This window comes from Mesoplodon bidens, assembly GCF_964165515.1.
Source record: "Mesoplodon bidens genome assembly, chromosome: 19".
NCBI classification, from domain to species: Eukaryota; Metazoa; Chordata; class Mammalia; order Artiodactyla; family Ziphiidae; genus Mesoplodon; species Mesoplodon bidens.
The window spans coordinates 55,885,134-55,906,187 of NC_138179.1; the positions used below are offsets into that span (position 1 = coordinate 55,885,134).

The 21,054-nt window shown below is 48.7% G+C and overlaps 1 protein-coding gene across 1 annotated transcript; it reads right to left on the reverse strand.

The window, feature by feature from the left end:
• Positions 1–3,261: 3,261 nt before the first annotated feature.
• DLX3 (distal-less homeobox 3) lies at positions 3,262–6,754 on the reverse strand (the record flags this gene model as incomplete). Its single annotated transcript, XM_081219557.1, has 3 exons — positions 3,262–3,609; positions 5,205–5,395; positions 6,430–6,754. The coding sequence occupies 3 exons, from the start codon at positions 6,752–6,754 to the stop codon at positions 3,262–3,264; spliced, it is 864 nt and encodes a 287-aa protein (XP_081075683.1).
• Positions 6,755–21,054: the final 14,300 nt, after the last annotated feature.

Below are 21,054 nucleotides of genomic sequence, written 5' to 3' on the forward strand. Positions count from 1 at the left end.
CCCACCAGGGCTGGTGAAGAGGGCCACCTGCCTGGCCTGGAGGTGAGGAGAGGAGGAAGGGGAGGTGAGGGGCGGGGCTGACCCTGAGGGAGGTCACCCGGGCAGCTCATCCAGCCTGACGGAGCAGGGATGAGCAGGGAGGAATTAGGGAGCTTACAACATCCTTTCCTCCCGCAGCAGCCCGCCCGCCCGCCCAGCCTCCCTCCTTCCTTCCTCTCTCTTTCTGCGCTTCTCTCCCCTCTCCCTCCCTTTGCTGGCAGCCCAGTCCTAATAAAATGCAGTGTCTCCAGTAAGTCTGCCCGGCTGCCGCCTTGCTGCTCCTGCCTGCACGCAGCCCTCAACCCAAACTGCTCAGCTCAGCCCCGCCTGGCAGCTGCCACTTAACCCTTGCCAGCCTGGCTGGCGTCCGTGGGCTGGAGGCCCTCCTCCCTTGCACCACCCTCGGGCGTGGTGGGAGGGGAGGCCTAGTTTCTGAGAGCCAGAGGGTGAGGTGAGGGCGGGAGGGCCCCCACGTTCTGGAGCCCTGCTGTTCCACAAGGCCCTTCTCGTCCTTATTCTGCTTTGTGCCTCACCGTAGCCACAGAGGCCAAAAGGGTGGGGATTGTTGTTCCCATTTGACAGATGAGGAAACTGAGATTCTGACAGAGAGGTTCCAGGCTAAGCTGGGTCACTTTGGCTGCTGGGTGGTGTTGCTGACTCTCCATCCTAGACTTTTTCCAGTACAGGGAGCTGCCTATACCTCTGTGTGTGTGTGTGTGGGTGTGGGTGCGCGCGCGCGCGCGTGATGGTCGGGTGACTTGAGCGATGTGTGTGTGCACCTGTGGACCCCTTGGAATGTACGATTTGTATATTTGTGCGATGCCACCATGTCTCAGGTGTGTGTTTGGGTCTGTGTACTGGCCTCAGAGGGCAACACGTTGGCCTGAGGTGGGAGTCCGTGTATGTGTGATGGTAGAGAGATGCGTTTCTTGGTACGCGTGTGTATACGCGCGCGAGGTGGCTTCACAAGCGTGTACGTGCGTTCACGCTGTCTCCCGTCTGTGCCAAGACGCTTGTTCACACACACGCCCCTCCGCTCCTACTGCCGCCTCCAGCTCTCTGTCCCCAGAGTCTCGGAGTCTGGCAGCTGGAATAGGAGGGTGGCAGCACGGCTGGCCCAGGCCGGCAGCCGCAGCAGCAAGAGGGCTCTGAGTCAGGGCCCGAGCACTCCCGGGGAAGGTCAACGTGGAAACCCCTTGTCTGTTTCCATGGTCCAGCCTGGGTCCCAGTGGCCTGGGGTCCCTGCCAGCTGTGGGAGCAGGGGTGTTCCCCCTGCCTGAGGTCTCACCCTCACCCCCGCTGAAAGGGATAGACAGGAGGGTGAGGGGCCAGGGCATGGAGGCAGGCGGTTTACACGCGTGTGCAAGCGCGTCTGCCTGTGAGCCCAAGATCAAAGAGCAGCCCTGAGGTGACCCGGTGGCAGTGGCGGAGGGCTGCTGGCTGGCAGGGGATGCCAAGCCACCAAGCAGAGTGGAGTCAGGGGGGCCAAGGGCTGGGAGCCTCCACTCCCCAGACCGTGGGGGCAGCCATGGGGTCAGGAGCACCTAATATCCGGGGCCAGGCTCAGCCCAGTCCTTGAGCCCAGAGCCCCAGTAGTAGGTCCCCAGGGCTCTGACTCCCCCAGGAGACCTTGGAGGCTCAGAGGGCTTTCTTTCCCCACCAAACACCTTCCCCAACTCCCGGCCCTCCGCCGAGAGCTGCCTGCCTCTAGCCTCCAGTTCAAAGAGCTCAGTGGTTATTTTCTTCTTTTTTATTAATGTTATATATAAAGATGGGTCCAATAAGAAAGCAGAAATGAGAAGGCTGGGAGGGGGTGGGACTTGGCTTCGTTCCTCTACCCCTGGGGTGGGACTCTTCGAGATCCACCACGTCTCTCCTCTCGCCTGCGCCTCCCACAAACCCAAATCCAGCCGGAGCCCACATCTGTTTCTCTCAGCTCACAACGCACAGGCAGGTACATCCAGGAGGAAAGGGCCACATAAATAGGAAACCACAGTAGGGAGGAGGCTGCTTCTCTCTGTTGCTTTAAAAAAAATACATACTATATATATAGCTACAGTCTCCTACCTCTCCTTTCCTTCGATGTTCGACCACATCAGGGGTGGAGGAAAGTCAGCTCTGGGGGGCGTCTGGGCCAGGAAGGGGCAGTGCCACTGACCCTTCAGACAGCCACCCCTCACCCCTAAAGGCACCGAGTTATAACCCTTCCCTTGTGCCCCGTGCACCTCACCCGACATTCTCCGTCTCGGCGGGAATTATCTGTTTCCAAGGCCACCGGAAAGGGGGTGTTTTGGGGTTTGTCTTGCCTTGGAGATTTGGGGTTTGGCGCCCAAACTGCCAACTTACTGGAGGAGAGGAATAGGTGGGGTGCGGGCGAGCAGAGGCACCCACGCAGGGGAGATTGGTCCTATCTGTTAACAATGCCCTTTGTCGTCCTGTTTTTCAACAGCTTTTGAAACCAAAGTTGTGCAAAGTCCTGTACATGGAAGAAGAAATGGGTCCTCGGGAGGGATGCCTGGGATCCACCCCTCCTCTCCGACCAAAGCGGGGGAGGGGAGGTGCTCCTTGAGTTCTCTCTAAAGCCGCAAATATTAAAAGCTTCCCTTACTTGGGGGCTCTTCTTTGGTTTAACCCTCAAACCCTAAATGAGGGCTAAAAGTTCAGGGCGGGGTTCGTTGAGGTCCCTACCCTGAGTCCCAGTCTCAAGGTTCAATGTCTTTTTGGCAGAGGGAATGCTCAGTTAAGGGGCAGCCCAGGTCCCCGTGGCAGGAGCTTAGGCCTGGCAGGTCCCAGAATCCACAGTGCCTGGTGCCCCAGCCCAGGCCTGACCTGAAGACGCTCCACAGTGTCCCCAGTGCCCAAGGAATCCAGTCTAGGGACTCGGTACTAAGGTTTAGAATCTGGAAGGTGATGAGCCATTTAAAGCCAATCCAGGCTCTTGGAGCAGAAGGGAAACAGCTGTCCCAGCTGGAGTGAAGTTCCCAAACATCTGGAGGGGCACCCCAGTGTCTAGGCAGGGGAAGGGAAACTCAGGGGGCATCCTTGGTCCATGCAAATTTCATCTGGAAGCTCTTGGGTCCCTGGAGGAAGGGGCAAGGGAAGGGGGAAAAGGGGTGTCCTCTCCCCTGTGCTCCTCGATGATTCCTGAGTGTTGGCTAGGACGGAGGCGCCTTCTGCTTGGTCCTGGGGTTCCTTCGTGAGAGGTTCAGGCCAGGTGGGTGCTCAGTACACAGCCCCAGGGTTGGGCGGGGGCCCGGGGGAGGCATGGTGCAGGGCGGCTGGTTGAGGCGGCGGCTGCTGTAAGTGGGGTCCACTCAGGTTCTGTGCATGGTACCAGGAGTTGGTGGGGTCGTCCAGGTAGCTGGGGGAAGCACTGTACGGGAGCGGCGGGGGCAGCTGGCTGCGGGCGGGGGCTGGAGTAGAGTGGGAAGAGGTGTCCCAGAGGGCGGGTGACGGTGGTGAGTTGCAGGCCATGGAATCGCTGTTATTGGGGCTGTGCTCCAGGGGCGCCTCCCCGTTCTTGTACAGCTTCTTGAATTTGGAGCGGCGGTTCTGGAACCAGATTTTCACCTGCCCCAGAGAAGAAAGGGGGAGCTAGTTAGCCTCGCAGAACGCTGAGTGAAAACCCATCAGGGAACCCAGCCTAGAGAGGGCAAGGCCAGCACCCACCGTCACACAAGACCCAGGCAAAACGCAGGCACCCGAGCCCCCAGGCCAGCATCTGTTTTCTGTCGGGGACAGAACGTGGGCCAGGAACTCCTGACTGCCTGGGTCCACGTTTTGCTCTGCCGCTTAACTAAGCGTGTGACCTGGGAGAAGCTACTTAACCTCTCTGGTTCTTGCTTTCCTCATCTACAAAATGGGGATGATGGAGCACTATTACCTACCTCACAGGGGTACTGTGATGCTCAAAGAAGTTAAGACAAATAAAGAGCTCAGAACAGCCAGCCATACTACTGACATAGTAAAGCACTGAATAAAAGGCAGCCCAGGTGGGAGATGGGCGGTTTGTGGTATTTTGTTCACATTGGAAACCCATAAGCAGAGGTGCACAGATACGCAGAGACAAATGCACACCCCCATAAGCATCTCCGTGCGCCGCAACGTACGCACTCACAGCTTCACACACCAGACACCAGGCTATAGAGATACACACATGCACAGATACAGCCAGATAAACACCCTGCAAACATGAGCACCCACGTTCACACACTCAGGGGCCCTCCAGGGCTGGCTAATGGGGGTGACCTGGGGACTCAGGATCAGGTGAGCCATGATGCCCCGAATTTCCCTTGGGGTTTCTCCCCCTCCCCCTGCTGCTCTCCACCCCATGACTGGTACAAACAATGAATCAGCTCCTCACCGGGTGACCCAGATTCCCGGCGGACCAGGCCCCACGCAGCCGCAACCCAGGCCGGCCTGTCAACACCTTTAGGGAGGCAGGCGTCCGCCACTCCTCCCCTGAGCAGTGACAGGCTGCTGGGGGCTTTAGGGACAGGCTGGGGGTGGGGGGAGTCCCACCTCTGAGTTCCTGTCCGCCTTTGTGGGGAATCTCTGTTCTTGGCTCCCGGCACACACAAAGGGGTGGAGCATTTGGGTGCTGAGCAGGAATGCAGTCTTTTGATACAAGCACACATTTTTGTACAGGCACTCACCCCTGTGCCCAGTCAAGTACATCTGCCTTGCCATCTATAAGCACAGTGACCCCTGAAAGGTCTCACTCCTTAAGTGTGCTTTCCCACATGTACACAGATCCATTAGCCTGTGTGCAAATATATACATGAATACACGTATATGTACACCTCTTACACACACACGCCTAGCCTGGGGGGAGACACGGAGTAGACTCCTATCAGCGACCAACCCTGTGAGTGACCCACACTGTTGGGGGCCAGTGGGAGCTGGCGATTCTGGGGTACAGGGAGGACACCTCTCCTTGTGAGAGACTCAGTCGCACAGGTTCACAAATACGCACGCCTGTACACGTGCTAATGCACAAACTTCCAACAGAGGTTGAGATCTGGGGGCCCCTCCACCCACAGGCAAGGGTTTCAAGGCCCTGCGGGGAACTTAAGAGGCCATGTAGGCTCAGCAGCGCCTGGGGAGTCCCGGGGTCCCGCGGGGCCCCACCGAGTCCTCGCGGCCCTCCACCGCCCACCACTGACCTGCGTCTGCGTGAGGCCCAGCTGCGCGGCCAGCTCGGCGCGCTCGGGCAGCGCCAGGTACTGGGCCTTCTGGAAGCGGCGCTGCAGGGCGGCCAGCTGGTAGCTGGAGTAGATCGTGCGCGGCTTTCGGACCTTCTTGGGCTTCCCGTTCACCATGCGCACCTCGGCTTCCGGCTCCTCCTTCACGGACACTGCGGGCAACGCACGGGGCAGTGGGCGGCTCAGCCTCGGCCTGCGACCCCGGGGCCCCCATGGGCCCCGCGGGACACCTCACCCTCCGGCCCACCTACTCACCCCGGCACTTCCCGGCTGCTCGCTCCGCCGCTGGCGCCCCGGGTGGGAGCTGCGGCCACAGGGCCGGGCCGGAGGCCGCCCGCGACGCGGCGCTCCCCCGCTCCCAGCTCCGCGCCCCCAGAGCGCGGTCCCGGCGCCAAGCTACCGCCGGACGCGCACGGCCGCCGCCGCGCTCTCCGCAGCTCCCGCCGCCGTCTGCCCGCCGCCCTGTCGCCCGCGCCACGCCGTCGGTCGCTTCTCTCCCTCCTTCCCTGCCGTCCGCCCTTCCTTTATTGTTCTTTAAACTTTTTATTTGGGGATAGTTTTAGGTTTTCAGAAAAGGTGCGGACACGTCAGACTCCCTGCTGCTTCCTTCGCCCTCCCCTCGGTTCCCTTCTTGTGTCCTTTCTCTCACTTTGTCTCTCCACTTTTACGCTGACGCCACTTTTCTCTCTTTCAGTTTCTCCGCTCTCTGCTGCTGCTTCCTTCCCTGTTCCGGTAATTCTGAGGGGGTCCCTCTCCGTGTCCCCCTCACCTTTCTCCCTCCCCCCCAGCCCAGATCCAAAGCGGGGTCGCAGAGCTTCCAGCGCCCGCTGCCTACCCGCCAGCCCTCTACAACCCGAGGGAGGACCGCCTGCTGAAGTGCCCGGAGAGCACCTGGAGCAGGAGGTTCTCTGGCATCCACAGCCCCTGCGCCCTCGCCTCGCTCGCCGGGATCCTCACCCAGGACCACGGCGCCCCGCACGCACCACGCCCCGAAGGCGCGCAGTCTCGGGACTGGACGGTCGCCTGTCCCCTCTGGGGGTCAGCTAGCCCACCTTCTCTGACTTCGGACAGTACCTTTCTTACCCGGGGCGCCTCCCTAGATTTCGGCTCCAAGTCCTCGCCTTTCTCTCTCTCGCTCGGGAACCTCCCCGTGTCCCCCACTCTCCCGCGACCCCGTGGTCCTCACCTGGGTCCTGCGCGGGCAGTGGCTGTTCCCGGTAGGCTCCGTATTGCCGGTAGGAGGTTCCGTAGGTATACTCGGACTTGGGCGAATACGCGCCCGTGCCTGCAAGCCCGTTGAGGTTGAACTGGTGGTGGTAGGTGTAGGGGTTCACGGTCTGGCCGTAGGGCTGGCCCGAGTAGTAGTCGTGCTGGGGAGCGCTGTAGTAGCCCAGGTCGGTGACGGAAGACTCCGGCAGGGTGGGCGAGTCCTTGGAGCCCGCATGGCAGCTGAGCGAGCTGGAGATGTCGGTGAGGATGCTGCTGAGCTTGCGGTCGAAGGAGCCACTCATCCTGGCGGGCGCCGCGCCACCCCCCGGGCTGGCCTCGGCCGGAGCGCCGGAACGGGCAGGAGCGCGGGGCAGGCGGAGGAGACGAGGCGGGGGTGCGCGTCCGGAGGGCAAGGGGAGGGCCCGGCCGCGTCTCTGGGGAGGGTCGGCCGAGGGGCGCTTAGACCGTCGCCGCTCTTCCGGCGGTCGCGGCGCGCTGCTCGTCGCGTCCCGAGCCACAGTCAAATGCTGCCCGCTCCGCCCGGCCAGACGGTTATAGACTCAATAGTGGAGTCGCAGAGGGAGGCCCCAGCGCTCTGATTGGCTGCAAGTCTCGCCTTCCAGGCAAAACATGCTCTTGAGCTCTTTCGTTCCTCTCTCTCTCTCTCTCTCTCTCTCTCTCTCTCTCTCATTCTTTGTTGTTACCCAACACACACACACACACACACACACGCACACACACACACTCACACAGACCCCTCTGTTCCTCCTCCTGTGGATCCCTCCCTCAGCCCAGATAAACCCCCCGTGTCTCTAAGGGAAGAGTGGGAGGAGGGTGTCTATCTGTAGAGTCCCCAGGATCCTTCAGTCTGTCTGTCTCTCTGGCTGTGGGTGGAAGGTGGGCTCAGGTGCGACAGAGAAGGAGGGGAATTTGCCTATTGGGTGTTTGTGGAGGGAGGTGGTCCAAGGTGTGTGTGTGGGGGGGAATGACAGGCAGACAAACATGCCCAAAGAGGAAGGACCCGGGGCTCATGATAATGTTCTAATTTCTTTTAAAATCAGAAGAAAGGAGAACATTTTAGGTTGAAGAAAATGGTTGAGTGTATATTAATCTATTTATTGTCTTTACAGCAATGCAGTCATAAAATGTAATTTAAAAATATATTCTTAATGGAGGAAGGGGCCCATCAGGCAAAAGTGCCTTGGGCCTATGAAAGTCATCACTGGGTCCAGGGAGGGTCCTATTGGAGAGGCAGGTGTGAGGATGAGGGGCTTATGGAGAGGGTGGAGGTGCACAGCCTGTGTGTGGCGATGTTAAAGTTATCTCCAAAACTTTCAGAGGTGGCCTAGGCTTGCTGGAGGGAACAGGGAACCTGGGGCCCCCACGAGGACGGGTGGGACACAGGCTGGATATCTGTGTGCTTCGGTAAGTTTGGGGGCAGATTCTGTGTATTTGGGACAGCACTGGGGGAGTGTGGGCATTTTTAGAGATCAGGTGTAGGGGACGGGTGTACTTGAGGTGTGTGACGGGAGGATTTCAAGTGTTCCGCGGTAGACACAGAGTTCATTTACATGCAGAGAGTGTATGTGAGTGCAGGAGTGTGAGTGTGAGAAAGTGTACCAGTGTATATGGGGGGGCTGTAAGCAGTGTGAGTGGAGGACCATGGGATGGGGTGTCTGTGTGTGAACGTGTAGTTGTAAACCTATGTACATAAAACTCTCAGCACCTTCCCGATCTCCGGTAGTTGGGAACCATGATGTTCCACTGAACCCCCTCCCCCCAAGAAAGCTCTGAAGAGGAGGCTCTGTTCCCTGGGGACCCCCACCTCCCAGTTTTGTCTGGCCCACAAGGCCAGGCCTCTAGGGCATCCAAATTGTTCCCAACGCTTTAGCCCATTTATCTATTCCACTCTCAATTCTGTTTCTCCGCCTTTCTTGGTGGGGGGAGGGGGAACTCCTCCAAATATCATCTCCTAGCCGCATATAACGTTCACGCAGGACTCCCCGTCAATTCTCCTGTCCCCTTTCCCTGCCCTGTCCCCTTTCACTGCGTCCCAGGGACACGCAGTGCCAGCGCGCCACCTTCTGGTCAGTCCTGGCCTCTGCGGCCTCCCCAAGTCTCGCCCAGCCCCGAGGAAGGGTCTCCTTCATAGACTCTGTCCGGTAGAGAAGCGTGCAGGGGGCTCTGTGCCCCTTGCCAAAGTCAGACCGCCAGGGCGGGCTGCCAGGGTTCTAAGGGCTTTGAGAGCTGCCGTTGGCTGAGACAGAGGGCCACAGTCCGCGGGCCGAGGGGCAGGAGTGCCCGCCAGGTCCAGGTGGCTCCGGGGAGGCGTGGGAAAGGTGGGGGCGGGGGGCGGGCTAGGGGAGCGCTATCTGTCTGTCTCCGCGTCCCCCCAGCGCCTATCGCCCGCCGCTCCGAGCCCGTGGCGGGGCGAGTTACCACCCGCTCTGGATGCCCTCTGTTCTGTTGCCAAGAGGGCGCCTAGAGAGCCCGCGGCGCTGGGGGCAGGAAGCGCACTGGGCAGGCCGGCTCCCCCTCCCAGGACGAGAGCGGGGGAGGCGGGCAGGGCCTGCTTTGGAGCCCCCAGCTCTCCAAAGCGTCGGATAAGCCCCTTCTGGGGGGCTCATTCATTCATCCATCCATCAACCGAGACAGAGAAGGGCCAGGTAATTCAGAGAAAGCAGAGAGTCGTCTTCCTCACGCGGTTCTCCCAAAGGCCTCACTCCCTTCCCTCCTCACTGCCGCTCCTGAGTAAAGTGAAGGAGCACTGGGCTGGGAGTCCGGAACCCTGGAATCATGAAAGGGTGGTGGTGATGGTGGGTTATGTTAGGATAATTTCTATGCTGCATTCCGCTCTGAAAGCCCAAGAGTTCTAGAAGTGGATTAAAACTGCAGCATTAGGGACTTAAGCGAGCAATTAAACAATTGTTTGGTGATGTGAGGTTAGTATCTGGTGCCCCATTGCCTTCTGTGCTCCAGGACACCAGGGGCTGCATCTGTCCAGTTCACTACTACCTTCCAGTTACCTAGGGCAGGTCCTGGCGCACACAACCTCAGTGCTCCGTAGATGTTTGTTGAGTGAATAACTGAGACTCCCTAATACTGGAGAGGGAGATCCACCCCAGGCCTTCAGCACTTTGCACCCTGGATGTTTTTCTTCTTCCTGGGGTCCTTCATCCATCCAACAAATCCTTCCTGAGCTTCTGCCATACTAGGTTCTGGGGATGGAGTAGTGAACAAGGCACACACAATGGCCTCCTCCACGGAGCCCAAGGTTTAGTGGGGAAGTGGATACACATGCAGCCAGTTTCACTACAGTGAGTGTGGCATGTGCTGGGATGGGGGTAGCACACGCTGCTGTGACAGGCCACGGGGGCCCAAACCCTTTGTGGAGGTGGGAGGATATCTGAGCTGAGGCTTGAAGGATGTGTGGGCCTCGGCCAGGAAAAGCAAGGGTGAGGGGATGGAGAGGGTTCCCGGCCAAGGGAAAAGCCTGTGCAAAGGCTAGTGAGACTTCCTGGGGCATAGCGCTGGGGCTGGAGTGGAGTCAGAGCCCCAGAACACAGAGCCCCTGGGACTCCAGAGCAGGAGGGTGGGCTTTATCTGGAGGCTTTAGGAAATCACTGAACTTTTTAAATCAGGGGAGATCGGATTTTCATTCCAGAAGGGTCCCTCTGGCAGCTGTGTGGGGTTGACTCAGAAGGACAAGATTGGAGGCTGGGAGGCTGCTGCAGAAGCACGGGAGAGGGGGGAGCTGGGTCCGGGTTAAGGGAGAGGCAGTGGAGGTGAAGAGAAGTGGGTGAATTTGAGACATGGTTAGAAGGTAGCGTGATAGTGCTGGGCTGCGAATGACAAGGAGCGGGGAACAGCAGGGAATAACATTCAACTTCTGACTTGGGCAACTGCGTGGAAAGTTGGGACCATTCTCTGAGAGAAAGAGCACCAGCGAGAGGGGGTGCTTGATAGGGAAGAGGATGTGTCCTGTTTTTTTCAACTTCTCATTGGAGTATAAAATTTATGCAGAAAAGTGCACAAACCACAATCAGTGATTTGCACAAACCAAACATGGCTGTGTAACTAGCACCCAGGGTGAGTACCAGGTTGAGAAACGTCACCGGCACTCAGATGCCCCCTCTTGTTCCCTTCAGCTACTGCTCCCCTAGGTCTTAACTCCTAGCACCACAGCTCAGTTTTGCATATAATTGGAAGTGTACAGTGTGTACTCCTTCATGTCTGGCTTCTTTTGCTCAACATAATGTTTGTGAGATTTATCCATATTGTTGGATAAATCATTCATTTTCAGTACTGTAGGCGGGTATTCTAGCATATGAATGTGCCAACATGTATTTATCTGTTCTACTGTTGATGGGCATTTGGATAGTTTCCAATTTGGCGTCCTCATGAGCAGTGCTCCTGTGAGCGTTCTTGTACATGTGCTTTGATGCACATATGTATACACTGTTGTTGGACACGAGGAGTGGGATTGTGAGCCATGGTGTGGGCGTGCATTCTCCTTTAGAAGATTCTGCCAAGTAGTTCTCCAAAGTGATTGTGCCATCAGCTGCGTTTTGATCATGCTGAGTCTGAGTGTTTCTGAGACATCTAGGAGGAGCTGTCCAGCAGGCAGTTGGCTACATGGATCTGAACAATCAGTAAAGAAGCTGGAATTGGAGATGTAAATTGGGGGCTTGGGACAACTTGTGGTAAGTGAAGTTCGATGGCGTGGGTCTGATGGTCCAGGACAGCGGGGTGGAGAGAGAACAGAGGGTCGAGGGTCCCAGGGCAGCACCTGTGAGAGGGTGACCAGAGAGTGTGAGGCAATGCAGAGGGAAGTGGCCCTGAGTTTGTGGGGGGCTGGGAGAGTGTTTCAGGGAGAACGGAGTGGTCAGCAAAGTCAAATCCTGCTGTGAACGGCCAGATGGGGACTGAGATGTGCCCACGGGATGACATCTCAAGGAGGCATTTGGTGATTTCAAGGAAGAGGGGGTTCAAGGGAAGGGAAGTTTATGGCTGGCTGAAGGGTAAGTGGGAGGGAGGGTGTGCAGAGAACAAGTGAAGTTTGACTCTGAACGGAAGAGGAATGGAGAGGGTGGTTGCTGGAGGGCATTTGGCACATGGGGAGGGGTGTCTGTGTGCTTTAAATGGGAGGAAGTCTGTTTAGAAGTCAATTACAGCAGCCAGTAGAGGGGACTTGGGAAAGGATCTGGAAGGCCATCCAAGAGGTTAGCCTTACAGCAAGTTCTCTCTGCAGTTGAGTCACGAGGAAAGATAACCCGATAAGAGCTAGCTTTCACTGAACGTTCTACACATATGAGTTCGTTCACTCCGCCCACCGCCCTGTGAGGGGGAAACTGAGGCACAGAGTTGACAGAGGGGGAAACTGAGGCACAGAGAAGCTAAGTAAATGCTGGATTCACAATTTGAGCCCAGGCAGTCTGACTTTTAACCTCTGTGGTAGCTACTCCGTTCTCTGTACTTTTCTGGATGCTTGAAACATTTCAGAGGAAACAGAGTTGTTCAAGACATTTGGGGGTTCCTATATAGGTGTGTATGCAAAGTAGGTGTGAAGTTAGTAGCTGAGGAGAGGGGAGATGGTGGATGGTCCCAGAGGACAGTGGAGAAAGGTAAGTTCCAAGTGTAGCTGCTGCCATGGGGACCGGGGAGAGGACTGGCCATGGGAAATGGAAGAATATCCAGGGCCCCTAGAGCCCTCTTGCTTGTGAGAGGTCATGGGGTTGCAGTGACCCCAGGAGGCACGGTGGGGGTCCCAGGTGGTGGGCTGCTCTCCAGCTGGGCTCAGCACCAGCTGTGGGCAGATCGTTGAGTTGACCAGGTAGAGGTTGCTTAGCAGTCAAGGGAGGAGCAGACATTAGCGAGGGTTGCTCAAGTGGTTTCCAGGGGACTCTTAAGTTGGGCAAGGAAAGAGTGGAGGGTAGAGTGGTTGGTGGAAAGTGGAGGAGAGTCCAGGCTGGGGTCCCCACGAGGTCAGAGGGAGGCAGCAAGGAGATCACAGAGGGGACACTCTTGTGGTCAGAGAGCCAGAGATTGGAGTCTATACAAACTGTGGGGGAGGGGGCAGTGGGGAGAAAATCGTGAATGAAGCTGGGGAGGGAGGGTACAAATATGAGTTACACCACACTTCTCAGAAACTGTGCAAGCAAAATCAGAGTGGGGTGAAATCTTTTTTCAAGTGTGGAAAGAAAAAACAATAACAACATAGAGTTTTTTCTTTAATTAAGTAGTGTTGATTTAAAATATCATGTTAGTTCCAGGTGTAGAGCAAAGTGATTCAGATATATTTTTTTTTCCAGATTATTTTCCGCTATAGGTTATTACAAGATATCAAATCTAGTTCCCTGTGCTATACAGTAAATCCTTGTTGCTTACCTACTTTTTGTATAGCAATTTGTATCTGTTAATTCCATACTCTTAATTTATCCCTTCCCCCTCCTTTTCCCCTTTGGTAACCATAAGTTTGTTTTCTATGTTTGTGAGTCTGTTTCTGTTTTGTAAATAGATTCATTTGCAGTATTTTTTAGATTCCACATATAAGTGATATCATATAATATTTGTCTTTCTCTGTCTGACTTACTTCACTTAGTATGATATTCTCTAGGTGCATAACAATATAGAATTTTGTATCTAGTGAAATTATCCTTCGAAATTGAAAATAAAAACTTTTTCAGACAAACAAAAATTAAGGGAATTTGTTGCCCGTAGACCTGTCTTGGGAAAAAATGTTAAAAGATGTTCTTCAGAGAGAAGGGAAATGATAGATATCAAAAACTTAGTTCTATAAATAGAAGGGAAGATCTTTAGAGGAAGAATAAATGAAGACAAAACAAATATTTTATTTTTATTATTCTTAATTGATCTAATAGAAAATGGTTTACATAATAATAGCAACAATACTGGGTGATTATGGATAAATGAGATGAATTACAGCAAAGTTATAAGAGACAGGAGGGAGGAATAGGGAATACTCTGTGATGACGTACCTGTACTTGCTGCGAGGAAGCATAGTGTTATTTGAGAATGGACTTAGATCACTTAAAATATATATCACAAACTCTAGGGCAACCACTAAAAACATTTTTAAAAGAAGTATAATTGGTATGCTAAGAGAGAAGAGAAAATGGAACCATATAAAATGTTCCATTAAAGCCAGAGAAGGTAGAAAAATAGGGGACAGATTAAAAAAAAAAAAAAGAAACAGAGAACAAGTACAATAAATAGAAAAGAGCTACAAATATGGTAGATATTAATCCAACTATATCAAAAATCATTTAAATATGAATAGAATAAATACACCAATGAAAAGATAGTAACTGACAGTGTGGATAAAAACAACACCAAACTCTATGTTGTTTACAAGAAACTTACTTTAAACATAAAGATACAATAGATTAAAAATAAAGGAATGGAGAAAGGTAACCATGCCAACACTAATCAAAAGAAAGCTGGAGTAGCCATATTAATTTCAAACAAAGCAGAACAAGGAAAATTATCAGGCATAAAGAGGAGCATTATATAATGATAAAGGGGTTAATTTTCCAAGAAGACATAACAATCCTTGATGTACATACATCTAACAAGAGTGTCAAAATATGTGACACAAAAAACAATTGAACTGCAAGGAGAAATAGACAAATTCACTTTTATATTTGGAGACTTCAACACAACTTCATTAGTAATTGAGATTGAATTACTAATGGGTTTGAAGAACAGCAAGGGGGCCAGTGTGGCTGGAGAGAGAGTGAGGGAGAGTGCTAGAAGATGGAGTCAGAGAGGTGATGTGGTAGGGGTGGTGGGATTATGAAGGACCTCACAGGATATTGTAAGGACTTTGAATTTTGCTCTGAGATGAGGGGCCACTGCAGAATTTTGAGCAGACCAGTGACACAGTCTGACTTATTTTTTGTTAGAATGTGTCTCAGTTTGGATCTTTTCAAGTTTATCTTACTTGGAATTCTTTGAGCTTCTTGGATGTGTAGATTCATGTCTTTCACCAAATTTGGGACATTTTTGGATGTTGTTTCTTCAAATATGCTTTCTATCTGCCTTCTCCTCCTGGGACTTCCATAATGCATATGTTTGTATACTTGATGTGTCCCACACGTCTCAGGCTCTGTTCATTTTTCTTCATTTTTTTCTTCCTTCCTGTCCTTCATCCTGGATCATCTCAATTGGCTTTCATTCACTGACTCTTCTGCTTGCTCAGAAATACTGTTGAACCTCTCTAGTCAGTTTTTCATTTCAGGTATTGTATTTTTCAGCTCCAGATTTTCTATTTGGTTCCATTTTATAATTTCTATCTCTTTATTGATATTCTCTATTTGTTCGTACACCATTCTCTTGGTTTTCTTTACTTCTTTATCCATGCTTTTCTTTAGCTCTTTGGGTGTATTTTTAAAACAGTTGATTTAAAGTCTTTGTCTAGTAAGTCCAATGTCTGCTTCCTTAGGGATGGTTTCTGTCAATTTCTTTTCCTGTGAATGGGCCATATTTTCTGTTTCTTTGTATGCTGTGTAATTATTTTGTAGTCGTTGAACAGTAGACATTTTGAATTTTATAATGTGGTAACTTTGGAAATCAGATTCTTTTCTCCTCCCCAGAGTTTGCTGTTGCTGCTTGTTGAGGGATATAGTCATCCATTTGTTTAGTAACTTTTCCAAACTATTTTTGCAAAGACTATGTTCCTTATCCTGTGTGGTCACTGAAGTTTCTATTCTAATATCTTAGTGATCAGTCAGTGACTTGATCGTTTTTTTTAACTATGTTTTTAATACTAACTTTATTTATTTATTTATTTATTGGCCACATGGTGTGGCATTTGGGATCTTAGTTCCCTGACCATGGGTCAAACCTGTGCCCCCTGCATCGTGAGCATGGAGTATTAACCACTGGACCTTCAGGGAAGTCCCAGTGACTTGATCTTAAATGGCAACATTTAGCATCTCCTTCCTTTTTTACACACTCCTCTGAGAGCTGTAAGTATTTACTAGATTTCAGAGTTCCAAAACAGTTGATTCTGTCAATTGTCACTGGTTGCTTCAGTGGAAGGGCTGATTTTTGGAGCATCCAACTGTACCATTTGCCTTGATGTCATCCTTGATTTGTTTTTGAAGCTTACTCTCTCCAAGATATATTGTTAAGTAAAAAATAAAGTAAAAAAATAAAGATGGAGAGAAATGTGTATAATATGTTACCAGTTACCTAAAAAAGGGGGAGTATATTTGCTTATAAACAGTGAAAGGATAAACTGTAAGATTAAAAAAGAATAGTTTTTAAACATAGAACTACCATATGACCCAGCAATCCCACTCCTGGGCATATACCCTGAGAAAACCATAATTCAAAAAGAGTCATGTGCCACAATGTTCACTGCAGCACTATTTACAATAGCCAGGACATGGAAGCAACCTAAGTGTCCATCAATAGATGAATGGATAAAGAAGATGTGGCACATATATACAATGGAATATTACTCAGCCATAAAAAGAAACGAAATTGAGTTGTTTGTAGTGAGGTGGAGGGAACTAGAGTCTGTCATACAGAGTGAAGTAAGTCAGAAAGAGAAAAACCAATACTGTAAGCTAACACATATATATGGAATCTAAAAAAAAAAAAAAAAGGTTCTGATGAACCTAGGGGCAGGACAGGAATAAAGACACAGATGTGGAGAATGGACTTGAAGACATGGGGAGGGGGAATGGTAAGCTAGGACGAAGTGAGAGAGTAGCATTGATATATATACACTACCAAATGTAAAATGGATGGCTAGTGGAAGCAGCTGCATGGCACAGGGAGATCAGTTTGGTGCTTTGTGACCACCTGGAAGGGTGGGATAGGGAAGGTAGGAGGGAGATGCAAGAGGGAAGGGATATGGGGATATATGTATGCCTATAGCTGATTCACTTTGTTATACAGCAGAAACTAACACAACATTGTAAAGCAATCATACTCCAATAAAGATGTTTAAAAAAAAGATAGTTTTAAAATGAATCCTTAATGAATATAGATACAAAAATCTTTATCAAAATATTAGCAAATAGAATTCAGCATCACATAAAAGAATTATACGCCATGTCCAGGTGGGACTTATTCCAGGGAAGTAAAGATAATTCAATATTTAAAAATCAATCAATGCAATCTACCATATTTACAGGTTAAAGAAGAAAAATCACATGATCATATTAATTAAAGCAGAAAAAAGCATTTGACAAAATTCAACACCCATTCATGATTAAAATTCTAAGCAAACTAGGAGTAAAGGAATTTCCTAAACTTGCTAAAGAACATCTACAAAAAAAATCTGTAGTTAACATCATATTTAATGATGAAAGACTGAATGCCTTATCCCTAAGATAAGGAAAAAAGTAAGGATGTGCACTCTGTCACTGCTACTCAACATAATGCTGGAAGTTTTAGCCACCTCAGTAAGGCAAGAAAAGGAATTAAAAATAAATATAGATCAGAATCCAGCAATATATTAAAAGGATTATACACCATGATCAAGTTGGATTCATTCTGTGGTTAGAAAGATGGTTCAACATATGCAAATCAATCAATGCGATATACCACAATAACAAAAGAAAAGACAAAAACCACAAGATCATCTCAATAGATGTAGAAAAAGCATTTGATAACATTCAACATCCATTCATGATTAAAAAAAACTCTCACCAAAGTGTGTATAGAGGGATTATATCTCAACGTAATAAAAGCCATTTATGACAAACCCACAGCCAACATAATACTCAATGGTGAAAAATTGAAAGCCTTCCCAGTAAACTCTAGAACAAGACAAGGATGCTCACTCTCACCACTTCTATTCAACATGGTATTGGAAGTCCTGGCAACAACAGACAAGAAAAAGAAATAAGGGTATCCAAATTGGAAGGGAAGAGGTAAAATTGTCATTATATGCAGTTGACATGATACTCTATATAGAAAACCCTAAACACTCCACACAAAAACTTGTAGAACTAGTAAATGAATTCAGCAAGGTTGCAGGATACAATATTAGTATACAGAAATCGGTTGCATTTCCTTACACTAACAATGAAATATCAGAAAAAGAAAGTAAAAAAAAATTCATTTAAAATTGTGTCAAAGGAAATTCCCTGGTGGTTAGGACTCCACGCTTGTCAGGGAACTAAGATCCCACAAGCCACATGGTGCAGCCAAAAGAAAAAGTGTCAAAAAAAAAAAAAACCGCAAAAACAAAAAACTAAGAATAAACCTAATCAAGGAGGTGAAAAACCTATATGCTGAAAATTATAAAACATTGATAAAAGAAACTGAAGGCGATTCAAAGAAATGGAAGGCTATCCCATGCTCTTGGGTTGGAAGAATTAATAATGTCAAAATGGCCATACTACCCAAAGCAAGCTACAGATTTAATGCAGTCCCTATCAAATTACCCATGACATTTTTCACAGAACTAGAACAACAATCCTAAAAATTTATATGGAACCAAAAAAGACCCAGAACTGCCAAAGCAATTTTGAGGAAAAAGAAAAAAGCTGGAGGCATAACCCTCCCAGACTTCAGACAGTACTACAGGCTACAGTAATCAAAACAGCATGGTACTGGCACAAAACAGACATATAAATCAATGGAACAGAATAAAGAACCCAGAAATAAAATGCATACACCTATGGTCAATTATTTTCAACAAAGGAGGCAAGAATATACAAAGAAGAAAAGACAGTGTTGGGAAAGCTGGACAGCCTCATGTAAACAAATGAAATTAGAACACTCCCTCATGCCATATACAAAAATAAATGGTTTAAAGACCTAAATATAAGACATGACGCCATAAAACTTTTAGAAGAGAACATAGGCAAAATATTCTCTGGCATAAACCATAGCAGTGTTTCTTAGATCAGTCTCTGCTCCCTAAGGTAAAATAAATAAAGGCAAAGATAAACAAATAGGACCTAATCAAACTTAAAAGCTTTTGCACAGCAAAGGAAACCATAAACAAAATGAAAAGACAACCTACGGAAAGGGAGAAAATATTTGCAAACAATGCAACAGACAAGGGGTTAATTTCCAAACTGTGCAAACAGCTCATAGAGCTCAATATCAAAAAAAAAAAACCCACTAAAAAAATGGGCACAATACCTAAGTAGACATTTCTCCAAAGAAAACACACAAATGGCCAACAGGCACATGAAAAGATGCTCACCCTCACTTGATTTGATCTGATGCAAATCAAAACCAAAATGAGGTACCACCTCACACTGGTCAGAGTGGCCATCATCAAAAAGTCTACAAGTTATAAATGCTGGAGAGGGTGTGGAGAAAAGGGAGCCCTCCTGCACTGTTGGTGGGGATGTACCTTCCTGCAACCACTATGGAAAACAGTATGGAAGTTCCTTAAAAAACTAAAAGTAGAGCTACCATATGGTCCAGCAACCCCATCCCTGGGCATATATCCAGAAAAGACAAAAACTAATTCTAAAAGATACATGCTCTCCAATGCTCATAGCAGCACTATTTACAATAGCCAAGACGTGGAAGCAATCTAAGAGTCCATCAACTGATGAATGGATAAAGAAGATGAATGGATAAAGAAAGTAAATATAATGGAATATTACCCAGCCATAAAAAGAATGAAATATTGCCATTTGCAACAACATGGATGGGCCTAGAGATGATCATACTAAGTGAAGTAAATCAGACAGAGGAAGACAAATATTATATGATATCATTTATATGTGGAATCTAAAAAATAGTGCAAATGAATCTATTTACAAAACAGAAAGAGACTCACAGGCATAGAAAATAAACTTATGGTTACCAAAGGCGAAAGGGAGGGGTGGGAGGGATAAATTAGGAGTATGGGATTAACAGATACACACTAGAATATAAAAAATAGATAAGCAACAAAGATTTACTGTATAATACAGGGAACCATATTCAATATCTTGTAATAATCTATAATGGAAAATAATATGAGGGACTTCCCAGGTGGTCCAGTGGTTAAGAATCTGCCTGCCAATGCAGGGTATGCAGGTTCGATCCCTGGTCCAGGAAGATCCCACATGCTGCAGGGCAACTAAGCCTGTGCGCCACAATTACCAAGCCTGTGCTCTGGAGCCCACGAGCCACAACTACTGAAGCCCATGTGCTCTGGGGCCCACGTGCCACAACTACTGAGCCCGCGCTGCAACTTCTGAAGCCCACGTGCCTGGAGCCTGTGCTCCACAACAAGAGGAGCCACTGCAATGAGAAGCCTGCACACCGCAATGAAGAGAGTAGCCCCCACTCACTGCAACTAGAGAAAGCCTGCACACAACAACGAACACCCAGAGCAGCCAAAAAAATAAAAATAATTTAAAAAATAAAATTTTTTTTTAAAAAGTAAAGAATCTGAAATATATATGTGTGTGTGTGTATATATATATATATATATACACACACACATATATATGTATCTGAATCACTTTGCTGTGCACCTGAAACTCACTATTATAAATCAACTATACTTCAATTAAATAAATACCTACAGATCAGAAAGGAAGAAATAAAGCTGCTCCTATTTGCAGGTGACATGATGTGTTACAAAGGAAATCCAAGGAATATATTTAAAAAAAAACCTCCTAGAACTAGTGAGTGAGTTCAGCAAGGTCACAGGATATAAGATGAACATATAAAAATCAATCATACTTCTATATAATAGGAATGAAAACTGAAAGTAAAAATACAATACCATTTACAACTGCTAACAATAGAAATACATAGGTGTAAATCTAACCAAAAAAAGTAGATGTAAATTTAGCTAACGTTGTGTTGTCCACTGTGATTTGTGGTTCACACTAATGGATCATCATCATTGCATCACTCTCAGTGATAGCACTGAAGTGCGTAACTTAAGGGGCTTTAGCGGTCTACCTTTGACTTGGCCTGTGGATGGAGATGGTGATAGTCTAAGTTTTAACAATGTGAATATTGTGACCATGTATTTTAAGAGTTCAAATAATGAAGATGAGAATAATTACAATACCAGTGACGCCACCAGGTGAAAAAGGCTACAGGACTGTGTATGTTTTTAAATTATTTATTTTGAAGTCTACTTAATTTACAATATTGTATTAGTTTCAGGTGTACAGCAAAGTGATTCAGTTATACATATATATGTGCATATATCTATATTCTTTTCTTAAAAATTCTTTTTCATTATAGGTTATCACAAGATATTGAATATAGTTCCCTGTGCTATACAGTAGGACCTTGTTGTTTATCCCTTCTATATATACCAGTTTGCATCTGCTAATCCCAAACTACCAATCCAACCCTCTCCTACCCCCTCCCCCTTGGCAACTACCTGTCTGCTCTCTGTCCCTGATTCTATTTCTGTTTCACAGATAGGTTCATTTGTGTCATATTTTAGATTCCACATAGAAGTGATATCATAAGGTATTTGTCTTTTCTCTTTCTGACTTACTTCACTTAGTATGATAATCTGTAGCTGCATCCATGTTGCTGCAAATGGCATTATTTCATTCTTTTTAATGGCTGAATAGTATTCCATTATATATATGTACCACATCTTCTTTAACCATTCTTCTGTTGATGGACATTTAGGCTG